This window comes from Gossypium raimondii, chromosome 1 (assembly GCF_025698545.1).
Source record: "Gossypium raimondii isolate GPD5lz chromosome 1, ASM2569854v1, whole genome shotgun sequence".
In the NCBI taxonomy this organism is placed as follows: domain Eukaryota; kingdom Viridiplantae; phylum Streptophyta; class Magnoliopsida; order Malvales; family Malvaceae; genus Gossypium; species Gossypium raimondii.
Genome location: NC_068565.1, coordinates 34,218,097 through 34,245,987, shown reverse-complemented (window position 1 = coordinate 34,245,987; position 27,891 = coordinate 34,218,097). Strand labels below are relative to the sequence as shown.

Below are 27,891 nucleotides of genomic sequence, written 5' to 3'. Positions count from 1 at the left end.
CAGCCTCAATTTTTCGAGGATCGACTCTAATCCCCTCAGCAGAAACCACATACCCTAGAAACGTTACTTCATGTAACCAAAACTCACATTTACTACACTTGGCGTATAATTGTTTCTCTCGCAGAATCAGTAGAACCACTCTGAGTTGTTCATCGTGCTCATCCTCAGTTTTCGAATACACCAGTATATCATCAGTAAATACCAGTACGAACCGATCTAGATAGGGCTAAAACACTCGGTTCATCAGATCCATAAAATCTGCTAGTGCATTCATCAATCCAAATGGCATTACTAGGAACTTGTAGTGACCATAACGAGTCCTAAATGTCGTCTTAAATGTCGTCTTATGTACATCAGCCTCCTTAACTCTCAATTGGTGATACCCTGACCGTAAATCAATCTTAGAGAAAACTGAAGCCCCTTGGAGCTGGTCAAACAAATCATCTATCCGCGGTAGGGGGTATTTATTCTTTATGGTCAACTTATTCAGTTGCCGATAATCAATACACATACGCATGAATCCATCCTTCTTTTTTACAAATAGAACCGATGCTCCCCACGGAGACACACTAGGGCGGATGAACCCACGATCTAATAGCTCTTAAATCTAGGCCTTAAGCTCCATAAACTCTTTCGGTGCCATTCTATAAGGGGCGATAGACATTAAAGCTCTACCAGCAAGGAGCTCAATCCCAAACTCTACTTTACGATTCGGAGGTAACCCAGGTTGCTCTTTAGGAAAAACGTCTGGAAACTCCTTAACTGTCCTGATATCCTTAAACGAAGTGTCCCCAGAATCTGAAACACTGATGTAAGCCAAATACGCCTTACATCCTTTACGAACCAACTTTTCGGTTCTTAATACAGAAATCACATTCGATAAATGGTTCCATCGCTCTCCAATTATGACTACCTCGTTGTCTTTCGCAGTTCTCAGTACAACCTTTTTCGAGGCACAATCTAAGCTTACTCGGTGTTTAACCAACTAGTCCATTCCTAGTATCAGATTAAATTCCCCAAAAGGCAGTTCTATCAAATTAGCCAAAAATATAACTCCTTAAACCTCTAGAGGAACATTTCTAAACATTTTTAACCTTTATTGACTGCCCCAACGGACTCAGTACAGTGACCTCACTCGTAGTTCTCTCAACCAATATACCCAAGTTTTTAGATACGGTACAAGCTATATAGGAGTGAGTGGATCCTATATCTATCAGTGCAGTATATGGTACATTATAAATAAAAAACATACCCGTAATGACGTCTGAAGCATCTCCATCCACTGGACGATAAGCAGCATAAACTAGAGCCGGCTGGCTCGCCTCAATATGACCAGCACCTCTGCCCGGTGCCCTCTGACCACAGCTCAAACCATTACCACTTCTAGCCTAACCCTGACCTCTTGGTGGCTGATGAACTACCATTGGAGGTTATGCAGTATTACTACCCGAACCTTGCATCTGATCGGACCTCCGTGGGCACTCTCTAATATGGTGCTCTAGAGAACCGCACCTCAAACATGCCCCAGTTCTTTTCCAACACTCGCTCTGATAGTGCCTACCACAGTCAGTACACAACGGCTGTCCAGTAGCACCAATGGGAGCCACAACTCTCATCGGCACATCAACTCTGGCCTTTTTCTTAGGCTTTAGAACGAAACTTGAGGGCTCTGAATCCCTCTTATTCCTACCTCTCTCTCTATCACGGTTCTGGCACTCAGTGCGCTTCACTTCCTCGGCGATCTTTGCCTTATCAACCAAAGTAGCAAAAACTCTCTCCCACTATGGAGCTATTAGAACCCTCAAATTATCCTTGAGGCCATCCTCAAAGCGAACACATCGCTTGTACTCAGTCGCTACCACACCACACGCATAGCGACTCACTCATAAAAACTCAGCCTCATACTCAGCCACTGATCTATCTCCCTAAATTAGATTTAAGAACTCCCTCCTACAAGCATCCATATAACTAGCCCCCACATATTTCCCCTGAAAAGCGGTCTTAAAGAACTCCCAGGTTAGTCAGTCGGGTTGAGTGCCCTTCTTAACAGTGAGCCACCACTGATATGCCTCATCACGTAGCAGCCATACAACACCCTTTAAATTTTGCTCAGGGGTGCAGTCTAGGTTGTCCATAATTCTCTCTGTGGCCTCTATCCAGTATTCTGCCACATTAAGGGCAACTCCAGCAATTCCTCTGAAAAGCTCAGCTCCGTTAGACCGGAGTCATTCCGTAACCGACCCTCAGCTTCCAGCTCCAGTATTGGGCCCAGCGACCCTTTCTAAAATCCTAAACATGGCTTGAGACAGTGCGTCATCCTCAGCCACTTAGTCTTGTGACCCAGTCTCAGTGACAGGCGACATTGGCGTCTCGCTAGTGTCTAGATTTGGCATACTGTTCAGTGAAGAGGACTCAGCTTGATCCTCTTTACGGCCTCTACCTCAGACTCTAGTACCCCGTCCGCGAGTACCTCGTGCGCTCATCGTCTAGTCGCGCTTATCTGTATTAAAAGTTTTACGAATCAGTTTACAGTTCAATAGTTATTAGCAAATGTTTTATGGAAACAGTTTCAGTAGTTTAGAGTTTGTTTTCATACGACGCAATGTCTACTATTTTTTATCGGTTTTACTATAGTATTAGTATATAATAACTTGAGTGTTTTCAGTACAGTCTATCTATAGTCTCATTATATACTATCTATAATACTTTCAGTTTTTAAATAGATATCAGTTCAGAGGACTTACAGGATCAGTGCCAGGGACTCGATGTGCCACACATTTAGTAAAAACATTTCACGTCATTTAAAAATCCATTCTTAGAAAATTAAATCTCAAAAAACCCAAATCCACAGCCGAGTTTTCCAACCTGGCTCTTATACCACTAAATTAACACCTCAACCCGGCCTGGACGTTATGGCCGAATCTGGCGGTGTCACATGGTAGTGTTTTTTGAAAAATAAGTTGTCGTCAAAAACCTCTTATCTTTACCACCTCTTTACACTCTCTTATGCCTAAGTCCAAGATGTGTCGATCAATTTCAACGTGATTCGTATTCAAAAGTTATTCTCATTCAAAACGTTATTAATTTTCAAAACGTCACTCATTGCGGAAGCTTTTCAAAATAGTTTGCATGTTTGTGCAAATTTTGTTAAAATGTTTGATCTGTTTTAAAAACTCGATTATCCCTACTACTAGCAGTTGTAATTCAAAACAATAAAAACCCCAAATTAAAAATAAAAACCCAAAGAGGCCATTATTACAGTAAAATAGCCCAAAATAAAATCAAATTAAGTCAAACAGTGAAGATAGGCCTACGAGCCCAAGAAGTTCGCCCGTGTGGGCCCACATGCTCATGTGGCCCACATGGCCCAAATTGGCCTTGTCTTCGTGATCTATTTTAGTGTAACCCATACTAGATAATTATTAATATGTGTTTCGACTATTTACTTATAATCCTTCAAAGCTGTATACTTGAGTCACTGTTACTAAATTATTTGTATCTTAAGCTACAGAATCCCAAATCAATGTCTGTAAATTTTCCCTAAAACTAGACTTACATATCTTCTTACCATAAAATTTTTAGAATTTTTTATTTAGCCAGTATATACAGTTTATTCTTTAAAGTTTTCCCTACTCTGCTGTCTAGTAGTTTCAACCTTTTTGCAGTAAAAATTAATTATCTTTTTGTACAGATTTTGGACAATGTTCCCGCTTGTATATCTTGAAAATAGACTCATTAGGATTTTAAACATATAAAAAATAACCCATAATTATTTTTATACAATTTTAATAATTTTTGGAAATCTAGACAGGGGATTCCAAAATCATTCTGACCCTGTCTCACAAAATTTCCAATATCTCATAATATGAAATTATTTTGCTTGCTTCGTTTCTTCTATGAGAACGTAGACTCAAATATCTTTAATCCCATTTTTTTTCACCCTCTAACTCGATTCATACGATTTATGGTGATTTTTTTAATATAGCCTACTGTTGTTGTCCAAACAACAATCAATATCTACTTTTCACCGAATCCATTATTTTTGTTTTTCGGGTACACATCTGGTACCGATTGATACTACAACGATCCCCAAGCACTCCAGAACCTATAATTTACCAATTTCACTCAATTTATCACTTAATCGATTGAACTAAAACTAAATTTGAAACGAGAAACTCATCCTTTAAGCGATGAAAAGCTTACCCCAGCACCTCAAAATAGTTGGTTACGCAATAGCACGATGAGACCCCTAATCCACACGAGATGCTGTTGCCAAATGCCACAAACCCTCGAATCAAATTTGGAAAAAAAATTGTAAGTTAAAGAGAGCAAAAACTCTACTTACCAGAACGTGTGACGAAAATTGACCGAACGGAACGAAGGTGTGGTAGCCAACAAAAGAGACGGAAACAGAAAGAATAATGGAAAGAGAAAAATTCGGGTTTGACAACAGAAAAACAAAAAGTGAAGAAAAAAAGGAGAAGAGATGGCGTCAGAAAGGTGGAGAGTTTTGGGAAAATCAAAATTTTACAAAAAGGAAACAGTGATACTCAGAAAATCTGATAACCCTAAAATCCACTCCCCTAAATTCTCTCTACCAAACTCACACTACTCAGATTTCCAATACAACTCAAATTCTCCAACTAACGAGCAAATAAAAAAATATATTTGTCCTTACACTCACGCAGGGATTGGAACTCTTGACCCTCTGCCAACCAACACTCCCCTTAACCACCAGACCACCAAGTCCATTCCTGTAAGTACTTACAAACTTTTAAGTTAAAGCCTACTAGCCCGAAATAGGGGTTAAGTCAGAAAAATACTAAAATTTGCCAAAGTCAGGGCTTGAACTCAAGACCTCTCAGACTCACCTAGAGCACTTAACCACAAATGCCCATACACAATTGTGTCACATTTTCACTATAACAAAAATAAGAATTTTAGGGCGTTACAAAGAAAGGTAAAGAAGGTTGAGAATTTGTACTGTATACGAACATAAGGAGCAAGATAAAATAGGGTCTCAAGTTATCTCCAAGGCAAGTATTAAAGGTTTAAGGAAAGGATCTATTCGGCCTTGTGATAAATGCAAAAAAAAAATCTTATTGAGGTGAATATTGGATATTTTCTGAAAGATCTTTAAGTATGGCTCTAAAAGACATGTAATAAAGGATTGTTCATAATTGTTGAGAAAACCAAGAAATAGTCTGTAATGGGTATTAATAAGAAGATAAAATGTGTAATAAAAAAACTCAAAATAGATTATAGAAGATAAGAATAGAATTGACCATGAAAAATAGTGTGAGTACTTTAGAAAAAATAAAAGATAGCGAAATGATTTTAAGAATTAGTGAATAAAGAGTGATCTAAAGTGTAAAAAGAAGAGGAAGAAGAAGAAGAAGAAGAAGAAGAAGAAGAAGAAGAAGAAGAAGAAGAAGAAGAAGAAGAAGAAGAAGAAGAAGAAGAATAAGAAGAAGAAGAAGAAGAAGAAGAAATAGCAAAACTATAAATTGTGTAATAAAAGAGGCAAACTTTGGAAAGAACAGTTACCTTGAGGAGATTGTTGGCAGCGGTCGGGCCAATAGATTTCTAAGAGGTTGGATTAAGAGTAATAACTCTGATCCATAATTGGGATAATCATTGTTGCCTCAAAAAGAGAAAGAAAAGAACGGAAATGAAAATGCGAATATAAAAGTATAACAAAGTAGAGTAAACAAAAAGTTAAAAGAATAATGTCGTGATTTGTTTGAGATAGTTGTGATAAGAAAAAATAAATAAATGAAAAGAAAGGATAGAGAATGAATATAAATGATAAGCTAGGTAAATATGTGCGAAATGAACTATAGAATTATAGAGATTATTTTAGGAAAACTAAATGAAGAAAGGACTTCTGGTTAAGTGGAAAAAAAAGGAAAAGAAAGAAATAAGAGACCAATTGAGTAAAAAAAGAAGAAGGAAATATAGGATTATAAGAATAACTCCAAAGGTAATCTACTAAAGGTTTTCGATTCTTATGGAAAGGATTTTGTCATTTATAGTAATGCTTGCTTGAGCGATCTTAGTTGTGTTTTGACGCAAGACGGGAAAGTGATTGCTTATGCATTTCCTCAGCTAAAAATACATGAATACAATTATCTGACACACGATTTAGAGCTAGCTGATGTGGTTTTTACTCTAAAGATTTGGAGACACTATCTATATGGTGAAAAGTGTTATATTTATATCGATCATAAAAGTCTCAAATACCTCTTATCTCAAAAGGAATTGAATTCGAGATAGTGTCGTTGGATAGAACTTCTAAAAGATTTTGATTGTGTTATTGATTACTACCCTGGTAAAGTTAATGTTGTAGTGATGCGTTGAGTAGGAAAGCAACAATTGAATTACGAGCAATGTTTACTCAACTCAGTATCAATGACGATGAAAGACTATTGGCTGAATTAAAAACCAAACGTATGATGTTTGATCAGATTAAGTCAGCACAGTTAGAAGATGACAAATTGGCGAAGAAAATCGAATTGAGTTTCGATTTTGGAAGACATGTTTTGTACTTGTGTTATTGATTTTGAATAGGTGTCGATCACCTATTTGTTGAATGGAATTGAGTGAAAGAAAATCGATCGGGTCGGAATTAATTCAAGAAACGAAAGACATTGTTAGGAAAATTTAAAACAGATTGAAGACAACATTTGATAGACATAAATCATATGCAGATTTGAAATGTCGAGATATTGAATATTCTTTTTACGATAAATTATTTCTTAAAGTTTCGCCTTGGAAGAAAATTTTGAGATTTGGTTGAAAAGGAAAACTGAGTCCTCGATTTATTGGACTGTAAGAGATTACAGAAAGAGTGGGTCCAGTTGAGTATCGCTTAGTTTTGCATGCGAAATTGTAGAAAATACATAATGTCTTTCATGTTTCAATGCTTAGAAGATATCGATCGGATCCATCTCATGTTATTTCGATGGGAGATATTAAGATTTAACCTAATTTGTTGTACGAAGAAGAACCAGTTGAAATTTTGGCACGAGAAATGAAAGAATTACGTAATAAGTGAGTTCTGTTAATGAAATTCTTGTGGCATAGTCATAGTGTTGAGGAAGCGACTTGGGAACCGAAAGATACTACCAGATTTTAGTACCCTCACCTCTTTTCAGGTAAATTTTGGGGACGAAATTTATTTAAGGGGAAATTTGTAAATACCTGATAGTCATGGGTGTCGAAAAATGTATTCTCGTGACTTCATTCCCGTAAATCGGACTTGTAAATATTTTTAATAAATATTTACGAAGCTAGTTGTATAGTTAGGTCTTGGTTTAAAGAATTTACTTGAATTAAGAGTAATTACGTAAAAGGACTAAATTTTTACAGGTAAAAGTTAAATTAAAGATTAAAGAAAATTAAAAGGACCAAAGAAGCAATTATGCTTTTGCTTATAAATGAGTGACATAAGATAAATATTTATAAATTTATTATATATATTATTAATATATATTCTTAATGATTAAATATATATTATATATATTATATCATATAATAAAACAAATAAAGAAAGAAAAGAAATAGAAAGAACAAATGAATAAAAAGAAAGAAAGTAAAGGAAAGAAAAGAAAAAGGAATGAAAGAATGAGAAAGCAAGGTTAGGGTTTCAATGTTCCAAGTTCAATTGGTTAGTCAATTTAATCCCTTTTCTTATAATTTTTATGTTTTTGAAATCACGGTATTAAATACTATTCGAACCATGTCAAAATTTTAGAAATTATTGAGTTTTTAAATGTTGTGTATGTTGAATGATTTTAGTATTAGGGATTAAATTGATAGATTTTTAAGATAGAAATGAAAAGGATTAAATTGTAGAATAAATTGTAAATTTTGAGTACTAAAGACTAAATTGTGAAAAATTCAAAATTTGGGAATTTAAGTGAAAGTAGGGAGTTAAATTTAGTTTAAAATAGAGTTTGTATGAAATATAAGATTAATTGTGAAGAAATAAAATTAGTCTCGGTTTAGGGACTAAATTGAAATTTGGGCAATATTTGAGTAAAAATTGAAATATTCAATATGAAATGAAATTGTGTTGTATTGATGACTTTTAATTGTTTTAATTCCGTAGCTAAAGTCGTACCGGAACCCTCGACTAAAAAGGAAAAAGATAAAGTCGACGAAGAATAGCTCAGAATTTCCAGGTTGTATTTCTATAATCCAAATCTAGTCATTAATTGTTAAATTTTGATTTAATACTTATGGTAAGTAGCTGAGGTGAGTATTTGACATTTTGATATTGAACTAATTTTAAATTGATAGGAATTGATTGAATTGATATATATATTATGAATGTATTGATTATTTGAATTGAGTTGAATTCATATGTATATGTGATTATATGAACAATTGATACTGAACATTGGTTGTTTTGAAATGCGAAATTAAACCCTATTAACTGTATCGAGCTGAGTCGGATATAGATGGCATGCCATAGGATTGGAAGAGTTCAGGGATTTCTTCGACTTTGAGTCGATGAGACACTGGGTGTCAAATTATTACTTCGAATATATTCGATGAGGTACTAGGTGCCAATTTACTTCGGTTTAGCTGATGAGACATTGGGTGTCAATTTACTACTTCGAATTATCTGATGAGGCACTAGGTGCCAAACTGGTGTGTTTGGTTGGATCCGTGTATCCGTTTGAGTCCGAGTTGTGTTAATAGGGGTAAATGAATAATAAAGTTTTAGGATTGATATTGAAATAGTATGGTATGAGAAATGGAAGTGAAATAGTGAATTGAAAATAGAATGTGAAATATGTTGCGAATATATGGAATATATGAGTTATATACTCATGAAATGAATATGGAATAGATATTACAATTGTATATTGAAATGTGAAATAAATTGTGAAAAGTTATTTATATAGCTAGTATGAGAATTGAGATATTTGTGAAACAAATGAAATATGATATGGTTGTTATTATATTTAAATATTAATATATGTTTATATTTCAATTATACATTTGTAATCTATTGTCTCTAATTATTCAGATTATAGAAATACCATTGAGTTTTACTTGGCATACGGTTTTGTTTTTTGTGCGTGGATTCGGTATAGTGATTTTGAAGAGTTGTAATTGAGGTTGTGAGCATCCATCTCATCACATCTCCAAGTGCCAAGAGGGCATGTTTCAATATTTGGAATAGAATGACATGTACTTAGGAAGATCAAGTATGTTCCAAGTAGTAGGAACTAAAATATAAGTTATAATAATTTATTTTTTTTAATTTTCAAATATATTAGTAATTAGCCAAAAATCACTTTGGCACCAAAATGTAATATTCCTATATTAGGTTCCTTGGGTCGAATCGGGTATAGGGGTGTTACAGAAAAGTTATGCCACTAAGTCCAACGAAAACTTTTGGAAGGTTGGATTGGATTGGTTTCTTGAAACTGAAAATTGCAACTTGAAAAGTGATGTTTTTTTAAGGAGTCACTTAGGTACCTATTAATGCTATATAAATAGAAAATAAGTTTGAAGAATTGAAATTTCATCTATTTCATTCAAATTTGTGAGTGAAACTTTTAGTACAAAATAATTCTTTTTTTTCATGATATATATATTTAATTTGAGATATGATTTTATTTGTTTATTTAAATCATGATATTAGTAACTAGCATTTGGATGATATTGATGAGACATTGTTTTCATTGCTAAAACTGAAACTTTGTAGATGATTATATAATATCAATAATTTTGATTGTTGTTTTTGTTAAATAAACTTAAGCTAAATGGGTTTTATATATGATTGCATTTTTTTATGTTATAAAATTTGGATTAGAAGTGGTTTTGACTAGAAATAAAATAAGTCATATGTATATGCATGGTTAATTTTTCTAATCAATGTAGAATAGTGAAAAACATTGGCTTGTATAATAAGATCACTATTTTGATATGAAATCTTCTAGTGAATATATATAACGAGATAATCATATATTTGAAATCAAGATCATACTATGCATATTTTGTGATGGTGCACGTGGTTTTTATATGGCTTAGATATGAAATCTATAAACTCATGATTCTATAAAGTTTTGAGACGTAGTAAAATTTGAAATTTACTTTGGAAGTCATGAATTAAAGATCTTGTGAGTATGAAATAGCAATATGAATGTTGTTTGGCCCATTTACGTGATGGACATGATTTTGATCATAGTCAGAAAATAAATGATAACGTCCATGGTGAAGGGTGAATAACTGTATGATTCTATAGTTGATTGGACAATTGATGGTCCTTTAATATAACTATATATGTTACACCTTTGTATATATATCTTGTGTTAAGAAAAATAATTTGACTATGAATGCAAAAATAAAAAGTTTTAAAGTTATGTATTGACTTTGAAAAGAATCTATGATAAATAAAAAATATGTTGTCTAGTTTCACCAAAGGATTCAATGCCTCTTTACAAAAACTTACTTGGTGAAAAAGACATGACGTATGGTTTCATATATTTGGTGATTGTGAAATTAATTTCTTGGATATTAAGAAATAAATAAAATATCCAAATATGAAACCGTCATGATAAGAAAAGATAAAATGATCATTGTAATTTGACAATAGTAGAAAAGATATTCTTGATAGCAATGTTTTACGAAAGAATCAATAATTGAACATGGTGGGGATGTTAGTCTTGTGAATTTTCAAGACACAAATAAATATAAAAATTTCATCATGTGGTGTAGATAATTAACATACTATGTTGGAAAGTTGAAAATTTTGGATGAGATACAAGCCCATAATATTTAAGTCACCCATGATGGAAACTCAACTTAACACTTGGTATAACGTCAAGTCTTGAGTTCAATGAGACAAATTACACCATCAATATGTGACTACTAGCACTATAATAATAGAATCCTAGGATGAAAAGTACTACGAACCTGTAATGATAAAGAGAAGGATGAGTATTATACTCTTAATAGACCCATAACATAAATGTGTTAGAGTGTTATAATTATGGAAACACTCTCGATGAGATCTACCTATGTGAGTGTATGTGTGGTCGTTTCTAAGAGCTCAAGGGCTTGGCTCTGACAGCACTCATGAAAAGAGGTTATAGGCACATGACCATAATAGTGTTCCTAAATATTGTGCATGGATAGGTGTTGAAATCATTGTGTGACATGTGTTCAATTAATCAAATGGAATAGTTGGTTTAAAGTATAGTCTATTATGCAATTTCGATTAATTTTAACATGTTTTCACTAAGAGAAAGTTCTAAGTGAAAGTTCAATCGTAATGGGGGAGATTGTTGGAACATTTTTCAAAATATATATAGTGTTTCAATAGTTACAAATGAAAAGGTACAAGTGATCCAAAAAAAAATGTCACTTGGATACTAAGTAAGAGTTGTTATAGTGATCAATTATGTCATTGTCACTAAAAGTTATACCATTTAATTAATAATAAAAGGTCATAATTATTCAAGTAGATACCTATTGAATAATTATGCTTATGGCTAAAGATATGACTATCCATTTGGGTATTTATGCCCTTATGAAGAGACATGAGACCTCCTATAAATAGGAGAGGAATTTTATTTATAGGATAAACCCAAAAGTATAGAAAAACAGTTTCTTTCTGATATCACACAAATTTTTCTATTTCTAGATTGTTCTATAAAGAATTATTGCAGAAATTCTTTATAGAAATTGATATCCTTACTATGCTCCTCTCAATGGACTGTTTCTGTCAGTGCAAAATGTAGAAAGTCATTGGACTTCATTGTATCCTCGAGATTCATTTTCCAATAACTCTTTTGCACACCATAATATAGGTGGGGGTGAATAGAACCTTAAATAAAGTGATATTGATACATGCCTTGAAGCCTTCGTTAATTTCTTATAAGTTTATTTTTATCCCCACGCACCAACATAGATCACATTAGAAAAAAAAAATAGAGAAGAGAAAAATAATAAAAACATAGGGTTTTTGGTTAATTATATAGAGGTCTTTAGCTTTAGTTAAAAGTAAAAAAAATGCCACATGTCAACCATTCAAGGGGGTAATATGCCACGCCAGTAATCCGTTAGTGAATAAATGGAATTTTTAACAGCGATGACTAATTTAGACAATTATCTTAGATGACTAAATTGAGAAAAAAAATTAGAGTGACCAAAATAGGACAACCCCTATTTTAGAGTGACCATGAGTGTAGTTTATCCTTATTATTATTGAAAAGTATTGAAACCAATTTTTTAAAAAATTATTAAAAATTTTAAAAAATTGGTTCAACCATCGATTCAATCAGTTCGTACAGGTTCCCATCTAACCGGTTCAAAGCCATTCTCCGAATCAATCCCCTAGCTGATTCCCTATCCAACCGGTTCAATCTGGTTCAAACAACATTGATTCTATTTACACCCGAAGTGTAACACCCCAAACTCGGTCTAAACATTATGACTGAATCTGGCGATATCACATTAAAGTGTTTTTCGAAAACATAGTTTCAATGAAAAAAAAACCCGTTCTATATTAATTCTCGTTTATTGAAAACTCAAGTTGTCTTTAGCAGTTTGTTGATCATATTAGTTTGTTACTATATTTAAAACATTGTTTGATGAGGAAGTTTTTACAGTATTTTACGAAAACGTGGTGTCTTGAAAAGCATACATCTTTTGAAAAAAAACCGCGTCCTACTACTATCAGTGAGATTTTAAATAATTAAAATCTGAAATTAAAAGTTAACGATTTAAAGAGGCCTTATTACAATCAAATACCCAAATTAAATTATTATTAGTAAAAATCCAATATAGAAGCAGGTGTGATTGTGTGGCCACCTCCGAGACTCTCGCAGCACCGGCCCCTAAGACTGGGGATTACCTGTAAAATAAACAGAGGGATGAGTTTACGAAAAATCAGTGTGTAACCCCATATAAGCAAAAGGCCAAACAGGCCCTAGGCAAGTACAGTCTGGGCCTAAGCCCAATTCAATAACAGTTCAGTTCAGTTGGGCCTTAGCCTATTACAGTGACAGTAACAATTCAGACATGCAATTAGAAATCCTACCCGACCAACCTCTACACTCCACTCCATCCAGCCCAACACTCCATGTGGGGATAAAATCACCCACCCATCCCTGCACTCTAAAATTAGTACTGATTGCGGCACTAAACAGTATTTGCAGCAGAGCTGCCAGTACAATACACTTCCTCCAATCATAGTAATCCCATTCCCATGCAACATATCATACATGTATGCAACATATACATATATCATGGCATGCTTATATACAGTCATACATAACATAAAGCATACAGTCATTTTATAATATAAGGGTATAATAGTCATTTTACCACGTGGGGGCATAACAATCATTTCATATCAGTTTGGGGGTCTAGGTCTACCCATCAGTAGGTCCACAGTCGTCTCGGGCAACCCGTGCAACCTTAACAGTCAAACAGTAAAATTGGGCCTAAGGCTCATAATGCGGATCCATGTGGGCCCATACACTCGTGTGGCCCTCATAGCCCAAAATTGGTCTCGGACTTAAAATTACATAGTTTGGCCCGATTTTCTCCATACGCTCGTGTGGTTTACCCGTGTGGGGTCCACAAGCCCATTAGGCCAGTTTGGCCCATTTCAGCCCATCGAGGCCCAAAACGGTCTAAGACCACGAAATTTTTCATGGTGGCCGCAACAGTCTAATGCCCATGTTTTATGTGTTTGGTTTACCACACGAGCAAGCGCACGCTCGTGTAGTGTCAATTGTCATATTTTTCGGCTTTTGTCGATTTACGATTTGGGGAGTGTTTACACACGTATTTCGGTATTTCACCGATATCGTTTACAGAGTACTGTTACACACCTTGGTTCTATTTGCTGAGAAAACCCCCCATGCCTTTGGAACCTACACTTGACCAACAATCATCAATTATTCACTTAAGCAGTTACTTAATCGAACAAGCATAAGTTATCCCAATCGTTATAACCACAACAACACAACAACCTACCTTTGATCGAGTGATGAAAAAATTTTCGAATGCTTCAATACCACTTGCAACTCCTTCACTGCTCGAGAAGTTCAAAAAATCGAAAAGAACACATGAGTAGTCGGCCTGTCAGTGCATGAAAGGAGTAGACTAGTTACAGATTAAGAGAAAATAAGAAGAAGTCGAGTGCTCTTACCGATTTGTCAGAGAATAGTCGCTACATCGAGGACACAGTAGCGATAGGGGAATGAAGTAATCCACCTAGATACCAAGATGATAAGGGAAATCGTTTTAGAAGAGAAAGAGCAAAGAACACGAAGGAAGGGTAGAAGGTATATTTGGCCAGCAACAGAAAAAGAAGAGAAGAAGACTAGCTGAACACACACCTTGCTCCATTCAGAAAAAAGAAAGAAAGAAAGAAAGAAAGAAAGAGAGACATGGTAGATTTAAGTAGAGAAAGAAATTGCAAACGAGAGAAAAGAAAGGAGACACTCGGAGTAATTTCAGCCAAAAAGGAAGGTTGTCAAAAGTGGAACAGAAGAATATGCCAAAACTCCTACCACATTCGGCCAAAAAGAAGAAAAAAAACAAGAATAAGGCATACCAAATGAGGAGTACCACTCTGGCTGAAATTCTTGAGTGCCGGAGTCCACTTCCTGCACAACACTCCCTCTCCCCTCATCTCCCTTGATTTTCTCCTAAAATCCCTCCTCAAATCTCTCCACCTGATCACAACTCCCCTCAACCACTCAATTTGAATTCTCCTCAACCACTTCAGTGTTTCAATCAAACTCCAACATTCCCCCCCACAGCTCAGCAGCAAAATAAACACTCCCTTGCCTCTAGTAAGATTCAAACCTTAGACCACTAGCATAGGTAACACGCCACTTACCCCCTAAACCCGCAGGCTTTTTATGTCATGCTTTACCCACTATAATTTAAAAGCCTACTAACCATAGGCAAGGGTTTCCTTCCTTAAAAATAAAATTTTCTACACAAGCCCAGGCTTGAACCTAAGACTTCTCAGACACTCCCAAACACACCCAAATCTCTTACCACTGAAGCAAACAAACAGTTGCGACACAAACATGCAAAAATAAATACTTGAATCTTTTTTGGGTGTTACACGAAGGTCTGATAACAAATTTACTCTCTATGGTTTGAAAACTACTCACTTACCCCCATAAGATTTGATGAAAAATTCACTAACCTCCAAGGATTTTATCAAATGAATTTAAATTAAAAATATAATTTTACCCTTTATTAATTAATTAATTATTATTCCATTTATATTTATTATCTTAAATTCTAATCTTTAGTAAATTTTAAATAATAAAAATATAATTAACTTTAAAAATTTTTAATTATTATTTTAAATTAATTTATGAATTACATTATATTCTAATATAACTATATGTTAAATATAATATTTTTCAATTAATATATGTAAGTTTTTTTAAGTTACATGTGCATTAACAATTCAATTACATAAAATACATCAAAATAACTATAGTTGGAATTGATCATTATAAAACACATTTAGATTAATAACCAAAATATATCCAAACTAAAGGTGTTCAAGGGCTAAATCAAGCTTAAGCATGATATTAACACACTTTATGCTCACTCAAGCTCGGTCTAGCATGAAACATGGGTCTAAAATTTTATCCAACCCCGCTTATATTTGTAAATAGCTAACCTAAACCTATTTTAGGCAACCCATATATATATATTAAAACTTTTTGAAAAAATATTTATATTATTTTTAATTTTATATTTAAAAATTTTATATTTGTTTCAAATTTTAAATTTTACATAAAAAGAACTTAACATGGTGGAGGGATCCACGTACATCAGTGTAAAATTAAAATGGTTTTACAGTCTTCCGTAACTTTTGTTATACGATTGATATTTTAACAATCCAACCATCATATTTCATGCTCCATTCATGTAGATCATTCATATCAAGTTTGGTATAAGTTAAAATTTTCTAACTATTTGTTTTGTGTAAAAAATTTCAATCATTAAATATATGAATATATATAATATTTTAGATCGACATTATAAAGATATCGGATCAATTAAAAAATTTACATGCATGACAAGTACAAATATCTTGATAAATTAAACGGTTGGTTTGTTAAAATACCAATCGTATAAAAAGTTACGGAAGGGTGTAAAACCACTTTAATTTTACACCAGTGTAAGTAGATCCCTTGTAACACCCGATTAATTTTTAATTGACCCGAAATTTAAGAAAGTTATGATTAAAGTGAAAGATTTAGTGAATTGTTAGACTCCACCGGGGAATTTAGAAATTATAGTGGCCAAATTTTGATTAGTTGGATCTCAATCCTAGTCTGGTTAGGATGACAATGGCTGGTTCCAAAGTATGAGGCAAAATGATTAAGAATGTAGGGTTGTGATGGCCGGTGAATACCGTGCTTAGTGTGTATATATAGGTGGGTGTGAAGATAGAAATTTCTTAATTTTGTTTATGATTCTTATTCTTTCCATAGCACCATCTTCTTCAGATGATCTAAAGAAGAAGAGGATGTAGCTGAAGATAGAAATTTTAGAAACTGGTAAGCTTCCTTACCTCTTGGTACTTATAGATAAAAAAAAAGAGTGAAGTAGTAACTTTTATATGCTTTTATGTATTTTTTGGATTCTAGATTTTTAAGGGTTAAACACCTTTAGTTTAACCAATAAATGGTTGTCATGCTTAGTTGCAAAGACAAATGAGACTCTAGCGTTCGGACAAGCTAAGTTGACAAGGATAAGGAAACGTGGTGAGTTTCTGTACCTTGCCTTTGGATAATAGATAACTTTTTATGACTTGTATGTATCACATTGATGATGTACTGAGGTTGCCTAAGATATGGTGTGTATATGCTTGAAGAAATAGTAGGTTGTATGTGTGCACCATACTGTGTGAGCTTCCACCAGTTGTCTACTGATTGTTTTATGGTAGATAATGATAGATAATTTGGCTTGAAGTTTCTTTAATGATAAATTGTATGATATGCTTGAGTAATGTATGTGTAGTATAGTGGGAAATTATTGATGGGTTAGATGAAGTTAGGACTTGGGGGAACGGGAACTTCTGCTAGATACCGCCATACGCTATTACTGAGTGCAACTATGATGTGCAAAGCTCCGAGCCTTACGGAGAGGACATTACAGTGTTTGAGCATCAAGATTAAGAATGGTGAAATAGAGAAATGAACAGAGGAATAGGGAAAATAGAATTATGTTAAGATACTGTCATACAATATTATAGTGTTTGAGCATCAAGATTAGGAATGGTGAAATGGAGGAATGACAAAATAGAGGAATGGGCGGAGGAATAGGGAAAATGGAATTCTGTTAAGATACTGTCATACGATATTGTTGAGTACAAAGCATGATGTGCGAAGCTCCAGGCCTTGCCGGGGGGGACACTTCGATGTTCGAGCATCAAGGTGAAATATAGAATAGGTCTTTTGGGATGGAAACATGGCGAAAATTATTAGGTTACATAAAGCAACACCGCAATGACGATCAGCAGGCTCTATGGGGCGACACCGCGGTAGTGGTAAGGTCTTACAGGGCGAAACCCCAAAAGAGGTCTAGTGTGTAAGACCATAGCTTGGTTATAGCAACCAGTATAGTCTGTCGAGACAGTAAACACGGGTTAGTTTGTCGGGATATTAAACACGGATTAGTCTAGCAAGACAGTAAACACAGGTTAGTCCACCGGGACAGTAAACACGGGTTAGTCCATCGGGACATTAAACATGGGTTAGTCTGCTGGGACAGTAAACACGAATTAGACTATTAGGACATTAAACACAGGTTAGTCCATTGGGATAGTAAACACGGGGTAGTTCGCTGGGACAGTAAACACGGGGTAGTCAGCCAAGATGTAAAACATGTGGATCACAATTGGAAAGCCTGCAGTTTAGGAGGGATGTTAAGGGATTTAAGTAGAGCTCGCGGTGTGACTAAGTGATAAGTCACAAGAATGAATGAGCTTGGTAAGTCTAAGGAACATAGACCACCGGGACAATAAGAGAATTCGCTAAAGACAATAATGACTAATGCCAAGGATGCATCTCAACCCAATTAGGGTTATAAAAGGAAGATACTCCTTAGATAATGAGGTATACATAATATATGACAAAATGAGTTCACTAAGAAAGTTGCGAATCCCACATGGTATAAGCTGACGCAGATTAGGCTGTAATAGAATGCAATCATAATTTATAAGTCGACAAAGAGCCAGCCAATAAGCTGGGTAGGCTAATATGGGCTTTCGTAGGAGGAAATGACTACTCAAGGATGAATCACCATTAAAGTTCGTTAGAGACTAATGGAAAGTGGAGGTTCGTCGGGATCATGGAAAATAATAGAGATTTTATTAATCTTCCAAAGGAAAGAACTACATGTATAATGAAGTCTCTTTAAGGAATGGGCTAAGTACTTTGGTGCTGTGTGATGGGCACAAGTACTCCAAGATAGTGAGGATATCGTATTCTGGTAAAGACCCCAGTTATGACAATTACTTGGGTAGTCGCCAAGTGACACCAGTCAAAAATAATGAACGTAAAAATCATGGAGATGGAACAGTGAGAGAAAGGAATGGATGAGACCAAGAGTGAACATGGTAAAAAATTGAACTAGGATTTAAGCATTTGCTTAGTAAAATTCCAATACTATACACATTCAAAACTTACTCTACATGTCTTTCCTCCATAAACAGTATTCAAACACTAGGGCCTCGCTGGGCGTGATGTTATAGTATTTGCTTCTTTCTTTAAGGCATTTGGTGACATCAGTGGTGGTTACAATGGGTCGAGTCCACCCATCTTCAATAGCTTCCCATGCTACTTCGTTGACAAACATAATGAAAGCCCTCATACGAGCCTTCTAATAAGCATAGTTTGTTGAACCAAGTAGCAACGAAGGTCAAGCAATAAAACTACCTTCCTTCATGGATTCCATGGTCGTAAATTGAACAAAGGATCACCTTCAAATATCTATCGAACTCGCTCTAACACCAATTGTAAAAAAAATAGTTTGTCAATATGATAAATCAAGTTGCTTAACATTCGTTGTAACGTCAGTTAGAATAAAAACAAGTAACGTAAAAAATAAGAGTAGAAAAGAATCGACATGACCAATCTTTGTTAATGCGATTCAGACACAACAGTCTTACGTTTACAGAGCCTCGCTAAATGGATGATTTTATTCAACAATCATTCGAATCACCTATTGGCTTAATCCTAATATAGTATCACACAAAAAAGTAACTCCGGCCCTAATACCAAGCCCCATTGTCACAAATTACTCATCTAAATACCTCACAATACAATCAATAAACTCTCCAAATAATATATAAAAGAGTGTCACAAAATAACAACAAGAACGTAACAAAGCTGTCAACAAAGGCACTTCGAAAACTGCTCTCAACATAAGAAAGAAACAAAGGCTGGTAGTGAGAAAAACTCAAGAAAGTGAAGATCTTCTAGCTCCCACTATCATGATTTACCAAGGGAGAATGAAATCTATCTATAGGTTATTATAGCAACAAGATAAACTCATTTAAATCAACAGATAAATCCTTGAAAATATCCATTGAAAGAATCTGATATTTGTCTCTAAAAAAATAGCTCTTTAATCATCAAGATATAATAAGACTTCCAATCTAATCAAACCACCTCATGGAAGTTGATTGAGAGTTTTAATATCCAAGTCAACCCAAGCTTTTAGTTTTTTCAAATATGCCACATTCAAGTGGACCGAACTTTGCACAAACGAAACCTATTCAAGGCCCAAGTCGATAGGCCAAGTAGAGAAACAATTTCATTATAACAGGATATGAAATGAGCAACAAAATTTTCCAATAAATTTGAATACCGAGTCTTAGAGACGAACACGTGCCTTCCAATTTCTTTTAGGTTTACGTAATCTTTTTTTACATCATAAAACCATGGTTAGTGATGAGCGTCAAAACCACCAAATATAAATTCCTACGATAAATATAACATTAAATTGAAATATAGAGCAGTAGGGTCGAATCCACAGGGACTGGTTATCTAATTTTGCCTTTTCTTATCACCAGATTCGTTGTCGTGGTCACAATCGTGCCCACGACCTATGCGTAGTAGTGCTGAAAAAAAAAGAAATAAAAATGGGAGGTTTAAATTGATTAAGATAATAAAATAATGAAATATGAAGTGTACTAAAATAAAATAAAAACAGAATCGAAAATGCAAAAATAAATTTAAGAAAATAAAATAAATTGGTAAATAAAATATTTTTAAGCTTAAGCCTCGATGTACTACAATATTGAATCGATCCTTGAAACAAATTTTCCCTTCCAAGCAATAAGCTGGTTATAGCAATCGAGGATCCTTCAAACTGCAAACTCTTCCTCTAATAGTCGATCCCGGAATCACTTGCAAATCAACCCTTGTCGAATTTCCAACCACATGACACGTACCCGTAATTTAAGACTTCAACAACCTTGTGATCTAAAAAGCCCAACTCGAACGGCCTCAACCGTGTGGGTCGTTTAAATTCGATCACTATCTCCCTTGACAAAATCCAACTAGCTTTTTCCAATTGAACACGCCAATTTATTTGCGGGATTTTGAATACAGCACTGCCGACTCAACTTCCCAACTATAAGCTAAACAATTCCAACCCAACGGACTCTTTTTGAATTGAAATCGAACCAACTTTGAGGGGCGACTTTGTACTATCCCATATACCAGAGAGATAGCGAATACCGAGTTGCAAAGTATTTAATGTGGGTTCATATCTCACGATTACTTTATCGAAGTGATAATCAGGCTAAGGCTAAAAGAGGTTTAGTTAATCATGGAAAGAATCATGCTTGAAAATAAATGGTTTAAATGGAATTGTGAAAGTAGAAAGGGGAAAGGCCTTGGAAGGCAATTAAACCAAAAGTTGAAAGTAAAAGAAAAAAATGAAATAATACAATTGAATTGCTAAGACACGGGAGGGAAAAAAAGAGAGAGAATTTATTAAATGCCAAAGGCAAAGTATGTGTTCAATTGACTGTAGCCATTAGGTATTTATACACACTTTTAGGGCTAAAATTTAGCTAATTTTTTCCTAAATATTATCACTAAATAATCCTAAATATTGTCATTAAATATTATCACTAAATAATTCAAAATTTAATAATCAAATTTAAACTAATTACGAGTTGTAACAATATAAAAATCCTTCAATCTTTATCCAACCACTTTTGAAAAATAAATCTTCAACCCTTCAATCTTTATCCAGTCATTTTGTATCTTCAATCTTTCAATCAAGCCCTCCTCTTTACTTTTTATTCTAATTTATCCTCTTTTATAAGAGTTTGAATTCAAAGATACCAACTTCATTCACGATAAGAAAAATCCAAATTTATTAGCATTTTTTTCGATAATTAGCCAAAATAAATATATTAAAAATACAAATTTATCTTGCTATTCAATCGATTTCAATTTTGGCCTCTAGAATATGATGAAACTTGATATTTAATCTATATACTCTAATTTTGACATAATTTAGTCCATGTACTTTTATAATGTAATTGATTAGTCTAAATAGTTAATATTGCTAACTATTTCAATCAAAATGTTGACACCAACTTTTTTTAAAAGCAATATAATATTCAAGAATGGAAGAATTTCAATGTAATATTCAAGGGAGTGTAAGGAAGAAGATTTCTTCTCTAGGGTTTGATCCTCTCTCTCGGACACGCGCGCTCTATGTTGATATACAATTTTTGTTATTATTTTGAAATTCTGTTTTCTATGAAGAACTTTTTTTTTCTTCTAAGGAACTAATGGAATTATATGTTTAATTTCAATTGAGTTATTTCTTGTTTCTTATTCTTATGCTAATAAAGGTTATTTATATTTTTAAATTGTTTAGTACAATCTAAGGAAACTTAAAAGAAAGCTTAGATTAGACTCAATCAATATAGCTTGTGGTTGATCTTTGAAATTGTCAATTTGTGGTTAGGATAGAATTTACCTCAACATAATAGGTAGGTTGATGATTAATGATTTTATTAAATTGCAATTTACAATAATGTAGGAAATTGGTCTAATAAATAGATTTATTAGTGATTCGAGAAAACTTAGTGATTAATAAGAGGATAGAAAGGCTCATTAAAGGGAGATATAATGGGAAGTTAAGTACCTAGATTTATAAATATTAATAAACTTTTGTTTTATTTTTACAATTGTTTTCTTATTTTATCATTTTAACTTGGATTAAATTAGTCAATTATTTAATTCATTTTAGTGTCTAAAAATATCAATATTTTCATACTATTTGTATAGGATGTGTGTTTGAAAGTTCTAGAACACACTACCTCTATCAACACCTCCCAAAAGCCACCATGCCACCAAAACCATTGGAAAAAGCCTTACTATTCTAAGAGAGAACTGAGGCAAAGGCAAGACCAAGTCGGGAAGGGATTGGAACGAGAGACGTGAAAAGAAAAAAAGGAGCTTGCTCTCAGCCACCAATGACCAAGCGATTGACCGCACAACAAACTTAAGATATGGGTTTTTATTTTAGGTATAATCTCAAATTTATTTCTCAACATTTGTATTTTTTGTCAATATAAAAATCTTTTTAGTTAAATTTGATCATCAACCTTTTAAAAGAGTCAATTTGACCATCAACCTTTCAAAAAGAATCATTATTTTTTATAAAATATTGAATAAAATGTTAAACATTTAAACATTTTAACCCGTATGCCAATTCACATGTATATTATTTTTTTAAAAAATTATGAATTTTTATATTTTTTAAATTTTTATAATTTTTAAATTATTGATTGACGTAATATATAAGATAAATAGTATCTTGTTAACATGAATTATACATGAATTACCATGTGGGTTGCCATACCAACATTATTAAAATTAATATTTTAATTAAGATTTTCGTAAAAAGAACAAATTATCTCTTTTGAAAGATTAATAATTAAATTTAACTTAAAAAATAAGTAAAGGTTAAATTAAAGAAAATGTATTTCACATTTTACTTTGTTTATCAAGGAGTTAAAAGCGACGCACTTTCTCTTGGGTTTCTGTTTTGTACATTTACTACACGAATTTTTGCCATTCATGACCGTCAAAGATTTGCTTATTGTTTGCGTGTTGAATTGATTGATTTTTGAATAAATTAATTGAATGGAAATAATTTTGATTAATTCGATTAACTTTTATTAATTTAACAAAATTAAATCTTTAATATTTTAATAGATGATTTTATACATCCAACAAAAAAATAAAATAAAAATAAAAATTTAAAAGTAAAACATACGAAAAGTATTAATAAATGAAAATAGTCGGTACAATTTTAGTGGAGTTTAAGAACCTTACAAGTAGGGTTTGGTGATGGTTAGAGGTTTTCATGAGTTGCGTTGGGTTTAAGTATAATATTAACATAATTTGTGATTATTTAAGCTCGATTCGACCTGAAATATGACTCTAAAAATTTGTCCAAACTTACTCACATTTGTAAATGGCTAATCTAAACTTATTTTAGGCTAATTTATATTATTTTTTAAGGGTAAACTACACTAGTAATCACCCAACTATTAATATTCTTTTTGTTACTCAACTATGAAAAATTACAAAATGGTCACTCAACTATTAGCAATGGTGTAGCCAATTTTTTTTGGGTGAAATTAAATTGTATATTTTATGATAGTAAAATGCAATTTCACCATTTAATAGTCTATATCTTTATAATTTTTAAAGGATTAAATCAAATTTTTATCATTTTGGGGCCAAAGTGCAATTTACCATTACTAATTTAAAATTGTATAAATTATAAATTACCTAAATGAAAAAAATTTCCATTTTAGGGGGCTTCTAGCCCCCTGGCTATTAGTAAATTTCATTTTTGGTCAACAAATTATGAAAAGTTCTAAAATAACCATCAAACCATTCAATTTTATCTTTCCTAGTCACCAACTGACTAATGTACAAATAGAAACACCCAATAATCCAATATAGTTGGGTAATTAAAAACGACAAAATTAAAGAGTTAAGTGACTGCTAGTAGTGTAGTTACACTTTTTAAAATTTTTAAAATTATTTTTATTTAATATTAATAATTGTATATATTTTCATTTATTAAAATTATATATACAAGCAATTAACATTTTTCTTAAATATGTTTATATTATAATATTATATATTGTTATAGATTTAATTTTTGGTGTTATAAATTATATAATATATAAAAATAATATAACATATTACAAATTTAAAAAAAGGTCGAGCTTAAGCCTTGAATGCTTAAGTTCAAGCTACACCCAAACTTATATTGTAAAAGAGTCTAATTTTTTATCTTAATTTATTTTTAAAGTTAATATTTTTGTTTAAATCTCGAATGAATTTTTGCTCATGAGTACATAGCTCAACCAGTTCAGTGATGTCAAAGTGAAAGTAGTGTAGGTGAAAGGAAAATTATTTTATACATGTGGAGTGTGTTATGAAGTATATTAAAATACTTGAAAAGGAGAAAAAAAAATTCACAATAGTGACGGTACAATAAAAAGAAAATGGATGATCGGGTGAGGTGAATGGCCACTGTCCCTTTAGCAGGGCAATGGAATGGAAGAGGAGCAAAAAGGAGCCAACTTTAGGGAGTGTCTGGAGTCTCGGGTATTGGTCGGGGGCCCCATCGGTCCCTTCTTTTCACACCGTGATTGCCGCTTGTTTTGCCTTGCCCCCAAGGAAATGAAACAATGGGGGACCCCCCCCCCCCTTCCACCTTGGGAAACGCCATTGATTAGGCATCAAAGTCGCTAATCGACAAATATCACCCCATGATTTGCACATTTCTAAACAAACTAGCAAGGGACTTCTTTTCCCCTGAAATTGTCGATTCAAAATGAATTCTACACTTGCTAAGTTTTGCTTGAAAAGACAAAAGCCAAAATAAGATTCTTCTTCAAAAACCAAAATATGGACAAAATTGAGTTCAACCTAGGAAACTATATATATATTTAATTGCCATATCTTTCATCAATCTTTCTTTTATTCGACATAAATGTGAATGTTTTTAACTTGATAAAATAGAAAATCTATCCATGAATTACTCACCTATATACTTGCCACAAATTTCACACAAAACGATAAGTTACATCTTCTAGATATACTATCATTAACCATCAAGTTTATAAGCTAAGCATTTCCCGAAAAATGATGACAAAATCAATTTTCCTTGTGTCTTCTTGTAAACTTTCACATCTACTTAATACTATCACTATTACTAGTTAGTATTAAGATTACCCAAAAAACTCACTTAATCATTAAACAACTTTAACAAAGTTCAATAATGACAATACTTAGGAGAGTAGAGCATTATATTAATTTCCCACTTTCCAACCAATAAATTACTACTATTAAACATAAATTTATTAGGGTACCTTCTTGCTACTCAATACTATATTTTAATTCATTGTGTTTCCTCAACCTCAAGCCCAACAAATTAAAAAACCAAATATTTTACTAATTGTAGTTTTAAACATTAGAGCTTTATTCTTTTAATACGTATTTACCTCTCTTTTTTCACCTTTAAGGCTTTTTATCAAACGAGTGGCACGCATAGCATTGCCAATTGGCAAATCAAGAAACTTTTTTTTTTTGTGGCTCCTTGGCTTCTTTAATCTTCAACTTTTTCTGGGTATTGACGAGGAATTGAAAAGAAGAAGAAGAAGAATAAGAAGAAGAAGAGGAAAATGGATGGAGCAGAGTTGGAGTTAGAGAGGAGAAGCAAGTTCTTAAACAGTTTGATTCAAAAGAAGAAAGCTATAGAACAACAAGAGCAAAATGAACATCTCAATGTTAAAGTCAGAGCTTCTGATATGCCTTTAGCTCTTCAAAACAAGGCTTTTAAATGTGCCCGAGACCAGCTTGACTATATGCCTGGAAAGCTTGATAGTAAACGCCTAGCTCTTGCCCTTAAGAAGGTTACAAAACCAAACTTTCTTGTCTTTTTTTTTTCTACTTTTATTACTGTTGATTCTTTGGTTAGATTCATTTTTTTGACGTAAAGAATTAATGGGTTTGTTTAGATTTCTCATTTGATTGTTTTAGTTGACGCAGTTATAACTTCTGCATGTAGGTAATATTATATTTTTTTGGCATAACGTTGGATAAATTTGGTTCTTTTTGGGTGTAATTGATTTTCTAACATGGTGTTGGGTGAGTAAGGTTGAATGCTATGGTTGGATTTATAAGAGTTGTAGATATTAGTAATGCAAGTGAGAATTGACTGAAAAGTTTTCTATTTTTAGTTGTGCAAATCAAATCTTGTCTTTTCGTAATTCAGTTTAATTGAAGACATTATGATATATCCCTTTTTGGTTTTCTCTTTACTCTTTTTTCTTTGTACCATATTGAATATGTTATCCTGCTTTTAAATGCTGATATGAATTCCAGTGTTCTATGTTGCTTCAAAGCCCCATTGCTTTACCACTTATTCCAACTGTAAGAATATTTAGCTTATTAGCTTCGATGGTCCTTGTGATATTTGAAGTGTTCCATTTGCATCTATGTGCAATCCAACTTTGTTCATTTTATGAGTTTATCACCTGCAATATTTGGAGTTAGAATAGGCCACAGATTATAATCGTTTCGTTTTCCAAATATCAGACGTATTTGCTCCTCTGATAACAGGCACAAGCTCACAAAGCGTTTTCATGATGAAATAACTTCTCAATAATCACTAGGTTCAAATTTGGCCTGGCCTGAATTTATGGCAGTGGGTTAGACATCCTTGATATGGTGCAAGATGTGTATGTGCAATGATTTTGCATAATTTGAAAATGGGGTTTCTAACATACCCTTCCTCGTAGGCATACGAGGAGTATGAAGTCTGTTTACTCATTATTCTGTTGGCAATGAGTCATCTACTTGTCCAGTCTCTGAATCTAAACTAGCCCATCAAAGCCGTGTAAATTTACTATATAAATAACAAAAAACATGTGGCCCTCAAGTTTAATATCATTCATAGCATTTGGTCACTTTGTTTATACAGTGTTTGAAAATATTATGATACACTTGCTTTTGAGGGTAACCTCTCATTTTGAGTTAGAGTAAACCACTCGTGTCTCGAAGAGACAGCGTATTCGCTTCTGGCTTCTGGTCCTATGCTGTGGCGATTGTACATAGTTTTGGTTCTAGCTTCTGAGCTACTTGGAAATTGTAGGTTACATATGTTCTTTTGCAGAAACTGTTAACTGAAACAAAAAAGAAGAATGCAGAGAGCTCTGAATTTCGTTAGTTGAAATAAAAGTACTAAATAAGATATAGAGAGACGGAAAGTGTGAGAGTGCTCAAACTAGTACGGTATAAGGTTGAGCTTGTGCGATCGTTGATTCTTATGAGTTAATGGTTCAGCATTCTACTTAAATCTTATCTAAAACCATGTAGTATAGAAATCATTTAGAGTTTAATTTTGAGATTTGCTAATTTTTTACCATGATATTGACCTTGATGCCAATCCATTGTCTTTTCAGGAATTCGACTCAACATATGGTCCTGCTTGGCACTGCATCGTGGGAACTAGCTTCGGCTCATACGTGACACATTCGCTAGGAGGTTTCTTGTATTTTTCAATTGACAAGGTTTACATCCTTCTCTTCAAGACTGCTGTTGAGCCTTTAGACCATTGATGATATCAAACAGATTTGTGTTGTACACATTTCTTGTGTTGGTAACAAATTTACAAGTTTCCATTTTAAAGTTACATGTAAAACTACATAGTGCAGAAACTGATGAACATGTGTATTGTTGATTCTTCAATATTCATGTTGTATTTGCAGAGTACCAAAAGTATAAATTAATGATAGGTTGTCAATTTGATGCT

The 27,891-nt window shown here is 33.3% G+C and overlaps 2 protein-coding genes across 2 annotated transcripts; one reads left to right on the top strand and one right to left on the bottom strand.

Annotated features, from left to right (window-relative positions):
- Positions 1 to 607: 607 nt before the first annotated feature.
- On the bottom strand, positions 608 to 14,668 carry LOC128032055 (uncharacterized). The gene is made up of 7 exons (XM_052620323.1): positions 14,591 to 14,668; positions 14,008 to 14,112; positions 13,863 to 13,904; positions 1,437 to 1,781; positions 1,253 to 1,355; positions 1,095 to 1,210; positions 608 to 985 (listed from the first exon to the last, which is right to left on the bottom strand). Exons 1-7 carry the CDS (start codon positions 14,666 to 14,668, stop codon positions 608 to 610), a joined length of 1,167 nt encoding a protein of 388 aa, XP_052476283.1.
- A 10,821-nt stretch (positions 14,669 to 25,489) lies between these two features.
- Positions 25,490 to 27,891, top strand: LOC105785659 (uncharacterized). The gene is made up of 2 exons (XM_012611782.2): positions 25,490 to 25,990; positions 27,542 to 27,891. The coding sequence occupies exons 1-2, from the start codon at positions 25,760 to 25,762 to the stop codon at positions 27,695 to 27,697; spliced, it is 387 nt and encodes a 128-aa protein (XP_012467236.1). The 5' UTR covers positions 25,490 to 25,759; the 3' UTR covers positions 27,698 to 27,891.

Excerpts from the sequence above, each read along its gene's own strand:
- LOC128032055 (XM_052620323.1), bottom strand. The coding sequence starts at position 14,668 with ATGAGGGGAGAGGGAGTGTTGTGCAGGAAGTGGACTCCGGCACTCAAG. Across the intron at positions 1,211-1,252 it reads TGCTTCAGACGTCATTACGG|ATATAGGATCCACTCACTCC; the intron begins GTATGTTTTTTA and ends CTGCACTGATAG. Across the intron at positions 986-1,094 it reads CGTTGGGGCAGTCAATAAAG|TTGGTTAAACACCGAGTAAG; the intron begins GTTAAAAATGTT and ends GGAATGGACTAG.
- LOC105785659 (XM_012611782.2), top strand. The coding sequence starts at position 25,760 with ATGGATGGAGCAGAGTTGGAGTTAGAGAGGAGAAGCAAGTTCTTAAAC. Across the intron at positions 25,991-27,541 it reads TAGCTCTTGCCCTTAAGAAG|GAATTCGACTCAACATATGG; the intron begins GTTACAAAACCA and ends TTGTCTTTTCAG.